Consider the following 16934-nt stretch of genomic DNA (forward strand, 5'->3'; position numbering starts at 1 on the left):
CATATTGACAAGGTTAGTAAATATGAAAAAACACATCACAATTTATATAAAAACACTTTAAAAGTTCAAATGGAAAACAAAACTCATATCTATCTACTTGTAAACTTGGAGTATTTTTGTTTCCTTCTCACGATACAAAATAAATTAGTTTTTCCGTATTTCTAAATTATTAAGTTTAAAGTGATTTTCTAAGTATAATTTTATCGATGTCTTACGTGTGAAAACAAATAATTTTTTTATATAAAGTGAGGGCACATTTTTTACGTCACCCCGGATCTAAAAAATCTCTAGACCGACCCTGAGTACGTCTCATAAAAGCATGACACCTCACTGTATTTTGATCAATCGGCTTAAGCTTAGAGCATTGATCACGGTTTTTCTTTGTGGCCTTGGAATTGTTTTGTTTCACTGGATTACTGTGGCTTTCTGGATTCGATTCTTTGGTAAACAAAAAGGCCGGGCCTCTTTTATCAGATTAGGGCATTCGGCCCATTATCTGTCCAATGTCCAGTGTCTGTATTGTACGACAAAGAAAAGATCTGTATTTCATATATCATACGAAAAATGGCATACGTTGAATAAAGTTCGCAATACGAGGAGTATCCTAATTATATAACTATATAAGCACATGTAAGGAGTAATTTTTTCTTGTAACCGGAACACAGATGGTACACCACGTGTTTTGATATAACTAAGTGGTGGAAAATTTTATTTTCTAAACTATTAACTTTTTAATACACATATCTCACTATTTGTATAGTGACATGTGGTGCAACACCCTGTGTTCCGGTCACACTAAAAAATCTCTCACATACAAGGTCCTTCATCTCATCAATGTGAGATTCATTCTCAAGACGCCTCCTCATGTGTGGTAATTTTCAAGACTAACATGTGGATAATACAACTTAGGTAACGTGGAGTACGTGTGGCCGTTGGGCTTCCCACACCAGGCAATATGCTCTAATAGCATAAATAAAATTGGGGTTCTATCATAAAATCAATTGGCAAGATGGAGAGTAACTTAAATACTTATAAGCACATGAAAGTCCCTCTTCTCATCACCGTTGGATTCATTCTCAAGACATGCCATCTTTTTTTCTTTCTTTTTTTTATCTTACACACTCTTGTAGAATCGTGTTTATTATTTTTGTTTGATTTATTCAATTTCATGACTAGAAATAAAAAGAAATGTGTGAGAAGCTAAAAAGAATTATAAGGTCAGCTCCCATATATGTTTATGTATGCATTCCTAATAGCGGTATACACTCGAAGTCACGTATTACCTTCCTAAGGGAAAAGAAAAGAAACTCAGAAGGTGGATCAAAAACAGTCAAAATAGATGAGCTTCTAGATGGGCTAATGGAGCAGTAAAATGGTGTGAACTCCTCACCATTGCAAACCCCACGTCCACATGGTTGTCATCGTGCTTGCAAAACGCAAAGTAGGTCAGAGCAGCACCCAGTTACTCTTCTATATAGTGCTGCTCAAACAATGACTAATAATATTACCACAAGTCGAGAATAATATTGCATTAAAATACATGATATTTAAATATTAATTTGTTTGGTAAATTAAAAATTATATAGTTGTTGTTATTTTATTAGGGTTTTTAGTTCTTAGTTATAGGATCATGCGCAAGGCAATCGCACGCGCACTGCATCTCTCTGCCATCGTCTCCAGTCTCTATATTGTGTATATCATCAGAAAGTGGTAGCAGAATTAAGCAGTTGCAGTTGCAGAGGGAAGGAGAGAAGGCCTCTCTCTTCCTTCTTCTTCTTCTTATTGGGTTTTGCAATAAAACCTTCATGCTTCTCTCTACTGATCTCACACACACACGCATATTTTATACATTATAAATAAAAATATGTTTCAGAACATTAGCTGACTGCTGACTGATCACTCACTTCTCGATGCTTTTGTCTTTCACTCTTTCGATCACTCCTCCTTGGATCTCCCGTTCACCCTTTTTAGGCATTCCCTTTCTTCTGCCATAGAATTTATAAGAAAACTAATGAAAAAAACTTGAAAGTTTTGAGTTTTAAAGATAAGGATAAAATAAATGGTAAAGTGAATAGTACCATGATTGATTTTTTAGTGTAAAAATATAGTTTTTCGTTAGAGTAAACAGTACCAGTAGCTTTTCATTAGAGTTCTCTTAATTTAATGGTTCTTTATTTGTGCATTTTTATTTTTGTATTTTTCAAGCAATATTCACACTGGGATAGCTTCACTAAAACCAGCAAGTCACCACGTTCAACCATTTTGCTAGCTCCTCCAACATGTAAATTTCAATTTTCAAGCGCCACAATATGAGCAAACCCACTTCCCAACTTAATTATCTGTTCTCTTTCAATCTCAACTACCTAAACATGTCATATTGATTAGAATAACTTTCATGCACCTAGAATGCTAATTGTACTTTTTTTAACTTTCTTGCGTAACAATACGTGATTGATTTTTGAATCCCGTCAACATGACATTACATGTGTACATGAAAGTTTTTATGAAGGCAAATGCGAATGCGAGGCATGTCTTTGACAATCCGTTTCCCTCCATGCATAGCTAGGTCTTGGTGGATCAAACCTCTATATATATAAATTACTTTATATAATAATGTTTGTTTTGTAATTTCGTTGATTCTTGAGTAACACAACAAAACAAACATACTCAGCAATGTGTAATAATAATGGCTATATACACGCATGTTTGTTTGTGTTAGTTACGAGATGATCAGCTAGAACTCATAATTCATGGTCCCCTTATTAAATTACTAATTTTCTCAATTTTCCGTTTGTATTTGCTATTTCATGCGCATTGCATTGCACATGCTGCGCCCTATGTTAAAAACTCTCTCAAAAGTATGACTTCAAAAAATAAAACGCAGCCGCCTCACATTTTAACATTAACTCATTTGCTAATATTATAAAATATTGTATCAAAAGCACGAAGTGACAAAAACTCTATAGAGCGTCCAACTTTTGAGAAAGTTCCATTAGCATTTATCTTCGCAATAATTAACTATCTCTATAAATTGTAGATGCATCTTAACTAAATATTGTTCCAGTTCAAAGAACTTAACCTCTAAAATTGATGATTAATTGGTCTCAAAGAACATGAACCTTGTCTCTCCTAATTCCTCTATGCATTTAATTTTGTTCTGCTTAATATATATAAAATTTAGTAAATAATAATTAATTTGTTATTCAGGTTACATCCTAGTTGTTGATTATTCAAATAATTTAAAATTTGATGTCCTTGAAATAATGTCTCCCCCTCTTGTGTGGCACCATTGCTGGCAGAACCGTACCATTCCACCATGCCATGCCACGCCCTACACTTTACTTGTTATATCCCCATGCCACTGTCAGCCAATTTGCATCCTTTATTAAAAATCCTTCCTCAAAAAACTTACCACATTTAGTATAGGTGAGCATAGTCATGTCAGTTAAAATCGATGTACTTATTACATCCGAATTTTAATCTTTATTTACATAATTCAAACTATTAGACTACAATTAGCACACTCCTAATAAAAATTTTGATTAGCACCAAATACATAATTATTCCTTAAAATGCATCGGTTTAACAATTTGGTCTGCGCCTAAATATGTTGCGGACCCAATTGAGGATGTACGTGCACATAGTTGGTCCCCACGGATATATGTCATGCCAAATCGAGGTCACATAATCTGGGAATTCCAGGGAAAACATTTTGAAGCCTTGATTTGGATAACGACCTCAAATGGATAATCTCATTCTGAAACCTCACGTCACCAAATCACATCACAGAAGGTTTTATAATTGCTTCTTCAGAACATTCATTGTTAGAATTCCTCTGTCCCACATCGGCCATAGAGCTTGAGAACAAGCCCTCTAAATAGAATTACCATATTCTAACTAACACCGAGGCCTTTTGGATTAAAACCTCACACCTGACGGATTAAGCATGTGATAAAATGGGGACAATATCGGTGTTGTTGGAGTGGGCCTATGGCTCGTCGACCTTAAATTTAAGATTCATAACCTTGTTGTCTGTAGCTAAAAAGGTTTCCTACACTCTATAGAGACCACAGTGGTATTTCAAACTAATTTATGTTTGACATTGTATTGTTGGTCAACGGTCCGGTATTTCAAACTAATTTATGTTTGACATTGTATTGTTGGTCAACGGTCCGTCAAGCTCTCTATGGAGACTACGGTGGTATTTCAAACTAATTTATGTTTGACATTGTATTGTTGGTCAACGGTCCGGTATTTCAAACTAATTTATGTTTGACATTGTATTGTTGGTCAACGGTCTGTCAAGCTCTCTATGGAGACTACGGTGGTATTTCAAACTAATTTACGTTTGACATTGTATTGTTGGTCAACGGTCCGTCAAGCTCTCTATGGAGACTACAGTAGTATTTCAAACTAATTTACGTTTGACATTGTATTATTGGTCAGCGGTGGTGGAATCTTGACAAATGTAGGTAAGCTCTCTATGGAGACTACGGTGGTATTTCAAACTAATTTACGTTTTGACATTGTATTATTGGTCAACGGTGGTGGAATCTTGACGGATGTAGGCAAGCTCTCTATGGAGACTACGGTGGTATTTCAAACTAATTTACATTTGACATTATATTGTTGGTCAGCGGTGGTGGAACCTTGATGGATGTATGCAAGCTGTTCTCGGATGAGAGGGTGGGAAGTTTCAAGTTTCATGCTTTTCTAACAATACTGCAGATCATTTGGAAATTTGAACAGTTTTATTTCACTTCTATGGAGACTACGGTGGTATTTCAAACTAATTTACATTTGACATTATATTGTTGGTCAGCGGTGGTGGAACCTTGACGGATGTAGGCAAGCTGTTCTCGGATGAGAGGGTGGGAAGTTTCAAGTTTCATGCTTTTCTAACAATACTGCAGATCATTTGGAAATTTGAACAGTTTTATTCCACTTGAAATGGTAAACTCAATTGATGTTCCTTTGTTGCTCTGAAGTTTGTAACTCTGCTGGCACAAAATTGACTAGTCGTGACCTCCATATCAAGGTTCAAATTCCAATTAAATCTTGCAGCTACAATTGACCTGAAGTCGTTCTCCAAATCAGATGTCTGCAATTATGTTTTATGCAGCAGAAGCACTTGAAGGAAAAGCACTGTGAGGACGTGCATTGTTGTTTGAGAATGGAAGGAAAGTATCACCCTAGCCTTCGCTTGATATCATGTCCTACATATAGAATCCCTAATATTAGCAACTCTACATTAATATTATAAATACTACTTGGGACATGAAATTACACATTTTTCCAAAATTCCCTCACGAATTCCCAAGCCACAACTCACATCCTTAATTATACACAAAATAATTCGTTGGATTTGAGTTGTATTTTTTCTCGTTCTTGAGTAATTATTGTTAAATTAGCGTGACTTTAATTAATTACTACATAATTTAAATGAATACGTCACATATTGTTCCTAAGAAACTGAAAGAAACCTCATAAACAGACGAAAAAGGGAATGCGAGGAAGAAACAAATGTAGAAATAGAGAAAACTTCTAAAATGAAGAGGACTAAACAAGAAACTCATTTAACAACAATCAATGTCACGCTTTCCGTCGGACTTAAGCTACGTGGTCCCATCCACGGTCAAGAAGAAAAATGCAAGTTTTCTTAGTTTAAAAAAATGGATTTGTGATTTATTAACCCTGAATTTGATCAGCTGATAAGCATACAATTATGATAATACATATATCATCTAAGAATAAACACGGAAGGTTGAAGGAGACTAATTTATAAGAACGTGTGTAGTTAGTGTATCTAGAAACAAGATAACGGACCAATTTGGCATTTGACAAGATCTACAACAAAATCTAGTAAAATTGCCAAATCTCCATCTCCCTTGCTAATCTGGCATTTCGCACAAAAGCACACTTTTATTAGATTTTCTTCCCTTTTTCGATCGGAAAATCACTTGTATCGCCAGCAGATACTACAACAAGTCAGTTTTTCAATTACCAGCAGAAAAAATTTAACTGCAACTATACCTTACGTGATGTGCAGGCCCTTTATCTAAAGGGTTATTCTTTTTTTCGATAGAAATTGGGACTAGTTGGCGGGTCCATTTCATATCGAATTTTAACGATTTGAACCGTCCATTTTTAACAGTTTCACTTCATAGATCTTCTTTACAAAATATTAACTAAATCGAAAATGTTTGAGGTATCTAATTGAGTTCAAAGAAATTGACGAACGCTGTTTTTTAACAAACATTGAAATTTCATCAAGACAATCAAATAGATAAATAGTTACGGATTGAACTGATTTTTTGTAATGATGATATATGAATGAATACTTGAAAAATATACGGTACGGATTGTTAAAGTTCGATATAGTGTGCGTCCCACAACTAGTTACCATATTTATAAAAAAAAATTGAGATCTCTTTGGATACAGACTCTGATGTGATGTGAGATATAAGCACAATGCATAATCTTTTACTTAAAAATATTTCCGCACGGTAGACTGCAAAACTAAATTTACAAAAATACTCCTTATTAGAGAAAGATAGGCTATACTATTGTATTTGGACCTCACATGTACTAAAAAATTCGAATTTGTGTATCTAAATAATATCACCCGAACAATAAAGGCCGATGTTGTATTAGGAAGGAACAATAATATATAAAAAATTCGAAGAGTTTAGTGAGTGATTTGCTCACTCAATTACATTTGAGAGAACAAAATTCACGGAATTTCCCTATTTAAGTTGCGAAAATTTCACAAAACTCTTTTTTTTTCACTTGCCAAAAGAATTTTTTCTTTTTCCTTTTTCCTTTTTTCCCTCTCAATTTCCTGTATTTCGTGTTTTTTGCATTTCCCTCCCAAAATCCAAAATTTGTCGCATTATGGTCCCGACTTCAGGTCCTCGGTCTTCCAAGTCCACTCCCACCTTTCGATTTTTCCATTTTTTTTCTCCGGTGCATACGGGAATTGGGAAGCAGAGGCACAGAAGAACTTTCCCCAAAATTGTTGACGAACTAAACATTTGGAGGAGAATTAAAAAAGAAAAAAGAAAAAAAAGGGAATGTATAGCTGGAAAAAGCTGGAAGACCTACTCCTCCAAGAAGCGCTTCACAATCTTCGCGCTTGGTTCCACCACCTGCCGCTCCCATATCTCTGACCACCTCTCTCCGCCGTCATTTTCCGGCGTCGACGTCGCAACCACCGCCCTAAACGCGTCCGTTGCGTCTAGTCTCCGTAAGTCCCACCCTCCCCCTCTTAACCGTAGGATCTTCCCTATCTGCCTCTTCGCCAGCTGACACGTGTTGTCCTTGATCACCCTCACCGCCTCTTCGTATGCTCCTCTCCGCTCCCGGTCGTCGTCCTCGTCTCTTTTACTTTGTGGGTATTTTTTAAAATACCGAGTGAACTCGGGCACTCCAATCGCCTTTCTCAACCCTGTCGGAACCGCAGCTGGGTCCTTCTTGTCCTGGCGATCCGGGTCGCAAAACTCTGCCAACTCGTCGAACATTCCCGAGTCGAGCATTTCGTCGACTCGCTTTGATAAATACTCCGTCAACACCGCCATCGACACGTCCACCCAAAGAAAACAGCAATTGTACCTGAGCTCGGCCGAGACGGAGGCGTCGAAACCCGGTTCGAAGACATTGGAGCCCGGTTCGAACCGTTCCGCGACCATCGCGTGAATGAAGGAGTTTGACCCGCCTACGAGCATCGGCACCTTCCTCCGATTGGTAATGCCGGAAACAACCTGACCGGCGACGGCGCGAAAATCGGCGGGGGTGAAGTCGCCGTCTAGGGGGTCGAACTCGCCGAGGAGGTGGTGGGGGACGCCGAGTCGTTCCGGTAGGGGGAGCTTGTTGGTGGTGATGTCTAGGCCGCGGTAGAGTTGTATTTTGTCGGAGTTGACGATTTCGAAGAAGGGGAAGCGGCTGGCGAGGTCGAGGGAGAGGCGGGACTTGCCAGCGCCGGTGGCCCCCATGATGACGAGAAGCTTGTCTTTTCTTCGTGGGCCAGCGGAGGTGGGGCCGGTGGCCATGTGGGCCGAGCGGCGGGGCCTTTGGGGGAGGTGAAGCGGAGGAGTGGGGTGGTTGTAGAGGTGGTGGAGCGGCGGGAACAAGTTGAAGCGGTGGAAGATATAATTCGTATTGAAATTGAGATTAGAATAATGGAGGGAGTGAGTTGGGAAGGCATGAAGTGTCATAGGAAGAAAGAGAGAAGGACAGGCTGGTAATTTTGTTGAGCTGGGAATATGTGATCAGGTAGCTGCGCACACACTGCACGCACATATACGGACTGTCCAACGGAATAGAGAGAGAGAGAGAGAGAGAGAGAGAGAGAGAGTGGGAGGACAGCTAGCTGGATGATAGTACAATACGATAGGTATGATAAGCAAAACAAAAACAAAAACCGGCAGCTTTTGTGGTGGTGGTGGTGGTAGTGGTGGAGGAGGAGGAGACACGATGCGGCAGAGGAGAATGAAGGAAACGGCAATGGGGTGTTTTTGTCCTGGAGCTGTTGGCTAATGCTGGACTACTATATATCTCGTCATGCTCCGTGCTCTGCGCTCTCTCTCTCTCTCTCTCTCTCTCTCTCTGTCTCTCTCTGTTGGACGCTTGTTAATTTGCTTCCGGCGTTCTGGTTTTTATTAGCTCTCCTCCCATCGTGCTTCATTTTCTTGTTTATATACTCGCGAGAAATTAAAAACACGTGCTTATATTTTATTTGTGACATATTATATGATTTGAAAATTTAATTTATAAAAATTGATTTGTCTAGCATTACTTATTAAAAAATAAATAAATTTAATGAAAATAGTGGTGTCACGTTTTTAACTATTTCACCAAACTCCATTTAAGGAAAACTAATGAAAAGGGTTTGAAAACTTTGAGTTTTAACGATAAGAACAAAATAAATGGTAAGTGAATAGTACCATGATTGACTTTTTAGTGTAAAAATGTGGTTTTTCTTTAAAGTGAACAATACCGAAAGTTTTTCGTAAAAATTCCCCTCTATTTACCCCTCTCTCCTCACTATTACTAGTTCACACATCCTATGTATAAAAAGAACGGAAAATTTACTTTTAGATCATGATTTGTTTTTTTTGGAGTTTTAACAAAACACTTTCGGTACTGTTCACTTTTAACGAAAAACCACATTTATACATTTCTTTGGTACTATTCATTATACCTTTACAAATGACTTTTCATTAAAAATGAAGTTTTTTTGAACTTTTCGTTAGTTTTTTTTTTTTTTTTTTTTTTTTTTTTTTTTTTTTACGATGGGAAAAAAAGTCCTAACGAGCAATGTCTCGTAGAGATAGAAGACCTACGGGTGGTGAATTTATTTTTCTGAAGAAGAAGCAATTACAATATCATTGCAATAACAACCGAGTAACTCCATGCTTCGAAGGACCATCAATGGTTGGACCAATCATACGAAACTCAAACAATAAGCAAATGGAAACGCGTGCCAATAACTGCGTTTAATACATAAGGTATAAGTGTTATCGGAAATGATTGAGCCTCAAGCATTTATAAGTGACTTGTGGTCTAGATAACTCGACCTCTAATGATTCCACGGGAAAACCCTATGCTAGGTCACCAAGCAAACACCATTGGGTGCGTTTGGTACGCAGACGGAACGGAACGGGACGGGACGGGACGGAACGGGACGGGACGGGACGGAACGAAGGTGTAATTTTTGAAAAAGACATGGGGTATATTTGTCTTAAAATGGTAAAACATTGCGTTCCACAAACGTGGAACAAACCCGTTCCAGGGGGGGAGGTGGAACGCAAAAACTCAAAATCTGTCCCGTGGAACAGCCCGTTCCACCCATTTTTGGCGCACCAAACGCGGGACGGAACGCCTCGTCCCGTTCCGTCCCGTCCCGTCCCACGTACCAAACGCACCCTAAAGGAACACCAATTGCCCTCTTAATTCTTTTTTTGGTTCTCTCTTTCACACATCAATTTCTCTGTCATGTTCAACGGTCCATGTATCCCATTCAACCAATACCCTTTTTCAAACCCACAAGTCATGTGTACTCGAGTTTCTAGTACGTATTTACATATATTTATATATTTATACACTCATATTGTAAAGTCAAATGTAGGGTGAGTTTGGCGCAACGGAAATGTTGTTCCTTTGTGACCGAAGAGTGTACCAGTTTTGGGACAACCACTTTACAAAGTAAGGGTAATGGTTCGTACGATAGACGTTCCTCTCCCCCACCTCCCGAGCACTTTCACAAAACGGAGAGCCTTGTTAGCTTGGAGTCATTTTTCATATTGTAAGGTCAAACCAAGTTTAAAAATGCAGATTCAACCATTAAGTTGGAGAGGAAATTGGATGATGCATGAATTTGCATATTGGTCCTGAGTGAGTTAGGATACGATGCATTATTATTTTCAAAGTGTCACGAGAATTTAGTACAAGATGCATCTTTCTCTTGCTTAACTCTTTTATTTTAAGTAAGTCTTTCAATCGTAATGATTAATTATCTCATGTCCTTTTATTTTAATTTAAGATTGCATAATCCGGCCTTCCATTAACGGTCAGGTGCATCCTCCCAAAACCCTTTAAAATCCCAGTTATTGGAAGCACAATTCGACATTACAGAGGGGCTCTTACATTGCATGCCATTCGGGGTTCAAAACCTGCTGGCCAAAATGGTTTCTTATTAAAGTTGAGATTCTACTCCTCCCCTTGTAACATATGTGATCAATGACGAAAACTCAATCCTCTATTTCTTGAGTTAATTATACATATTCATTATTCTTTTAATTTATGAATGTCCTCATTGGCACTATGGTCTACTAGTGTTCTTTTATGTTTATAAGCCGGTTGCCCCAGGTTCGGTTTCCAAAGTCCTGCTCTCTTAAGGTTCTCATTTTGAAGACCCGTGATGACCAAATGCATATTAGATTCAAGATTATATTAGTTCATATCTGAAGGCTTAAAATATTTGACAACTTAATAAAGCAAAACTAGAAAATGAGTTTTCTAATGGTTCATGCATTTTAAGTTGGTTTTGCTTTATTAAGTTGTAAAATATTTTAAGACTTTGGATCTAAGCTAATGTAATTTTGTGGCTAATATACATTTGATCCTTACATATCCTCAAAATGAGGACCTTAAGAAAGCATGACCTCATTTTGACAATAGTAACTTGTAATCAAATTCCACGTTGATTTCTATGGTGGTGAATTTTTTTCAAATTTAGTATTGTAAATTATATTTTGCACTCTCAAGTTCGGATGAGGTACAAACTCATACCTTATTTTTTAAACATGGCAACATTATACACAAACTTACAAATTCATTACAATGTTATACTTCCGTTAAATATTATGTTAATACTTCCGTTAATCAATTGGCCGGTAAGCTTATAATGGCGCCCAAACTTGAGAGTGTAAAATGTAATTTACCCTAACAATTAATAGGCCTTCTCAAAATTAATATTGTCGCGTGCACACACACACATATAGATATATATATATATATATATATATATAAAACCAGTTTAGTGTTTGCCAAGTAAGTTGACCCCAAATTGTTTTCTGCATCCTCTTAAAAAAAATATGGAAAACTTAACTTAGATTAGATTATAATGTGTTAGCAGTGACAAGTAGCTAAAGGCAGCAGCTGCGAAACCCTCCGGCAGTCTTTTCGTCTGGCTTTCTTCTTCCTCTCTTTATTTTTAATAGGTTGCTAACTATTTTTCAAGTATATTATTGGCAAATTGCACTGTCACACTAGTATATATGATATATCCTGTTGTGTTATTTTATTTTTGTTCCACTTCCATGCTTACAAATGGTTTGGTAGCAATACGTTTGCCGGCCAGTTGAATTTAGGGCCGCAAACATCAACCAACATGTGGATAAATTTCGACACCTGGAAGTAGGTACGATAATGTATAATAACGTTAATTAATCTTGTTTAGTGATCTATTAATATAGATCATACCTACATCATAGATAATTATCGTCTTAAGCATGCAAAACAGATTGAACAAGCGCGCGCGCGCACACACATATATATACACACACACACACATAAACACTGGGAAACATAATAAAATGCTGAAGGCCATGCCGTGACTCCCTGCCTGTATAAATAAGTAGTGCATGCTTGTCAACGAAGCGTTTGCTTCACTTAAGGATAAGCGTGGCGATTGGTCATTGGTGACAAACTGTCGATGATGAGGGATAGATAGCTTGCTCTTCAGTTTTGGCGCCGGCGATGGCGTATGTGAGTAGTCTCTCTCACATCGCAATATCACATGGCCATATACGTTTGTTAAGTGGTTTATGTGCAGATGGTTACGTACTTATTGTATCATCGGCAGTGGATGGTTTGTATGTCTGGATCCTGTTTTAATTTGTTTGTTTTGCATTCCAACATCCGTTCAAGTTAAATGCAACACTAATTGTGTTATCTTGTTCACAATTAGGGATATGTTGCTAATTAATTACATGCATAGTCCACAATACATGTATTTTATAAAAGGGTGTTGTTATTGGTCACAAAAAAAAAAGGAGTTATTCTACTGTTTTTCGTGACAAAATTTATAAAAGAATTATGCACTATGCAAGTCATTTTGAGAGTAAAATTATGTTTGTGGAGAAGAATTTGCATGTCATGAATGCAATATTAATTTAGTGTTTTTCCGTACATTATTGTATAATCGGCATAATACATCAAAGGAGGTGGATTGGCTTGCCCTCCCATTTCGGACGAGGATCCTCTCCTGAGCTAAGGATGAGGATCCTCCTCATCAAAGGATGTGGGCCGTTGGATGAAAATCCAACGGCTACAATTATTATAATTTTAAAGTGACCCCTCTGTTTGTAGCCGTTAGATTTTCATCCAACGTCCCACACCCATTGATGAGGAGGATCCTCATCCTTAGCTCAGGAGAGGATCCTGGTCCTCCCATTTCCATACTCTTCTCATTCTCTTTTGTTTTGTGTGGTTATGGTTAAGCCACATCAACATTTTATATTTCTATTACTTTTTGTTTTATTATTTTTATAAAAAAATCAATATAAAATGTTGACGTGACTTAACCGTGACCATACAAATAGGAATGGATAGGCAGAGTATGGAAATAAGAGGGCATACAATCCTACTTCTTCCTCAAAAACCCATGCCATTGCCTTGGAACCAGGATCCTCTCCTGAGCAGTTCCCTAGGGATCCTAGGGATCCCGCAATCATGTCCGTTCATCATATATCGTGCGGTCAGAAATTATTTAAAATTTAAATTTTAAAATTCAAATATGAATAGTATCTAACGAAAACTGACCGCACGATATAAAATGAACGGACAAGATTGCGGAATCCCTAGGATCCCTAGGGAACTGCTCAGGAGAAGATCCTGGTTCATTGCCTTGTATGTCGTCCGTACATGGTCAGAATGGTGTCATATAATTGAGCATACTTGGTGACTGACGCTGGGGCCTCGTTTTGTGACACGGACTATGGGTATTTGTTGGTGATGACTGTTCTTTTGATTTGATACTTTTTGTGACATTGGCATTACTCAAAGGATCAGCAAAGGGTAAGGATCCTCCTGACCAAACCTATCAGGTTGTTGAAATTTTATCTAATAACTACAATTATTATAATTTTTAGAAAGATTCCTATTTGTAACCGTTAAATAAAATTTTAATGATCCAATAAACTTTGTCAGGAGGATCCTCATCCTTTGAATTCAGGATTCTCAAGCCAAGAAAGTGAAAACCCAAAAGCAAAAGAAAAAGAAAATTCAAAATCTTATTGTCACATCAAACGATCAAATATATGACAGAAATGCGGCGGCAGGGATATCTGACCCACCTCGTCCTAGGATTCACATTATTAGTGATTAGCTACATCAGTTAAAATGTGTATATCGAGTGCTTATCCAACAATGCATCAATAACTAAAAGCTTGCATTATGTACGTGATTACTAAAAAATAATGGAGGTGTATTGTCTGCTCTTTTATTTCCATACTTTTTATAACATTTTTTGTTTTATGTGGTCACGATTAAGCCACGTTAACAATTTATATTTTTATTACTTTTTGTTTTATTATTTTTATAAAAAAAATCAATATAAAATGCTAACGTGGCTTAACCGTGACCACACAAACATGAAGAGATGGGAAGAGTATATAAATGGAAGGGTAGACAATCTACCTCCAAAAATAATTGTGCTATGTACGTTGCAAGTGTTGCATTTTCTTTATCGCCTTCAAGGATAATATTGTGAAGAGATTCTATTTGGTAACGAAAACCTAATCTTAGTTCTCACAACTATCCAATGAGCACGTCTAGTAGGAAACTGAAAATTGTATAAATAGAATATCACATATACGCGACATATTTCAATGCTGTTGTGAGGTTGGTGAGTCCCTACCCTCATTGAGCAAGGTTGGTGTTTGCCGCGACCGGGACAGTTGCAAAGCCAAAGCCAATAAGAAGCAGGTCGATCGGCGACGACGATGATGAACGACAAGACAGTTATATGACTCGTGATGTGGAAAACTGTGAAAGGTGGTTAGAAATTCTTTGAAATCGTGCCTAAAGTTTTCTAAGATTTAGAACTTTAAATTAAGATATGACTGAGAGAGTCGGTGTTGAACAGGTGGGATTAAAGCTCAAATAATCAACTTCATCATCATTACCAGTACACTTAAAGCTCTTCCCATTACCCACCATGGTATGAATATTTCCAACGAATTAAACTGCAATTCATGGAACCCTGAAACCATGACATTGACTGGTTTCTGTTGAAGAATACAACAATTCTGAATCGGTAAATTCACAAAGTTAAATATAATTTATATTGAGTGTTTTTACTCTTTAAATGACTTATATTTTGTGATTTCACTTATAATGATACCGAAATTTTTTTGTGAAAAATTAAGTCATCGTGTGTATGTTGTGCAGTTAATGAACGATATCGATATAATTAGTAGCGAGCTACGTATCGTTTTTCTAATAATTGACACGAAGTCGATGCTAAAATGTGGGTAGATATGAACGATTGTGACAGCAAGGAATTGACCCCAGCAACTTTAATCTAAAAAGGCAGAGAATTGAAGCTTGAAGAGATCCTGAAAATAACGACTTTGGCATTTCGACCGGCCTCAGTCTTTATCTTTGATTTGCAATACGTACTATTTTTTATCCTTTTGACTATAAGTTCAAATTAATCATCTGGAATTGGATTATGGCCCCCTTAAGATTCGATGCATTGGGGCTTAATCAATAATCAATCGTTTTAGTAGGATGAATTTGAATATTAAGTAGGGTTTCGGTTCATTTTCTTTCTAAACATGCGCGTGCATGCAGTTCATCAACCAGCCAATGGGCCACATGTTGCGCGTGGTTCAAGGAATACACGTACGCAGGCTTGCGGATGGTTCTTAGGCATTGGCCAAATTTTCTCTCGAATTTTTAAAAAGCTGCCACTTTTTCTTATGAATTTCAATTTAATCGATTATTTATAAACTTTTATAATAAACTAATTTTCTTCTTGAATTTTAATTTTAATTAATTGTCCCTAAATTTTTATAATTGATCAATTTTTCTTTAAATTTTAACTTTCTCCCTAAACCCTAAACCTTAAAATTCAAACAAAAAAGTGCACGAAGTGAATGGCAGAAGGGAAGAAGAAAAAAACCAATATGTTGTGCATATTAAGAATAAAATTACTTTTTTACTATTATAAAATTAACAGAGAGAAAATTAATCACTTACAAAAATTCAGAATAATTGACTAAAATTAAAGTTAAATGCAAATAAAACGAAAAGCAAGCCACCGATTTAGAACTGTTGACTATTGAATGCTTTTTCTAGTTGAAAAATTAATTCACCAAATCGATTCATATACTTGTCTTCCTCTACACTTAAACTGGAGTTCGTTATCTTTTAAGGACATGGGTCTTCTCCGGATCCATGTATTATAATCCACCAAATTCATGTATTCGGATTATTAAAATTTGATCTAACAACTAAAGTTATTATAACTTTTAAAATGGATCTCTGCTTGTAGCATTTGGATCAAATTTCAATGGCTTGGATATATAGATTTGGTGGATTAGGATAAATGGATCCGGAGAGGACCCATGTCTATCTTTTAAACAATTTGCATGTGCTTGGACTCACTTCGTAAACTTGCGAGATGATCAATGTTTTGTGTTCACATTCCAGAAAATGATATGCACTAATGTGTCATATTGTCATGTCATAAGTAAAGCAGTAAACATTTGTGTGCTTATATTTCTCATCATATAACACGTGAGATATAGTTATATACAACGAATAACTCATAAGAGATTGTACACAGAAAGTAAAGATCAATAGATAGCAGCAAAGGAAGGTAGGTTCAATGGGTGACTATGACCCCAACGAGGTGATTTTCTTCCCACTGCATTTCGGTGTTGACCCGAAAGATATGTTCATGCAAAGAAAGGCAAAAAACCTTTTCAGATCGTATCTCTTTTGTAAATAATTTAGGTTTCTTTATTAGATACATTACTAGGACCAACACAAATTTGAATTTTAGTGCATTTGATGTGTAAACATATGTGTTTCGAAGTGTTTTTCAAATGATCATCGAAAAGTGTTTTTGATGAAATTGGTCTTAGAATTAATTACTGATAAAAATGCAAGTGAATAATGAAAGAGCATTTGAAGTACTTCCTGCAAGAAGCACATAACTAGTGTTTTTTCTAAAATGCACTTCCGGTGCATGTTCAACTCAAAGCACTTTCACCAAAAATGTTTTTAGTCATTTTAAAGTCTCTTTCAAACATGCCTAACAAATATATGTCTCAACTGCCCTTTTTTAATGTGTCAAATGCATTTTTGGGAGTGGTAAAATATTTAATTATGATTAATATACTTTAATTTTTATTGAGAAAAAT

The 16934-nt window shown here is 36.7% G+C and overlaps 1 protein-coding gene across 1 annotated transcript; it reads right to left on the reverse strand.

Moving 5' to 3' along the window:
• Positions 1 to 6754: 6754 nt before the first annotated feature.
• On the reverse strand, positions 6755 to 8650 carry LOC126597165 (adenylate isopentenyltransferase-like). Its single transcript, XM_050263930.1, has one exon. It carries the CDS (start codon positions 8211 to 8213, stop codon positions 7101 to 7103), a length of 1113 nt encoding a protein of 370 aa, XP_050119887.1. The 5' UTR covers positions 8214 to 8650; the 3' UTR covers positions 6755 to 7100.
• Between the last annotated feature and the right edge of the window lie 8284 nt (positions 8651 to 16934).

The sequence above is a fragment of the Malus sylvestris genome, chromosome 13 (genome assembly GCF_916048215.2).
Source record: "Malus sylvestris chromosome 13, drMalSylv7.2, whole genome shotgun sequence".
Classification (NCBI taxonomy): Eukaryota; Viridiplantae; Streptophyta; class Magnoliopsida; order Rosales; family Rosaceae; genus Malus; species Malus sylvestris.

What these genes read in the sequence shown, in the direction of transcription:
- LOC126597165 (XM_050263930.1), bottom strand. Translation starts at nt 8,213, where the DNA reads ATGACACTTCATGCCTTCCCAACTCACTCCCTCCATTATTCTAATCTC.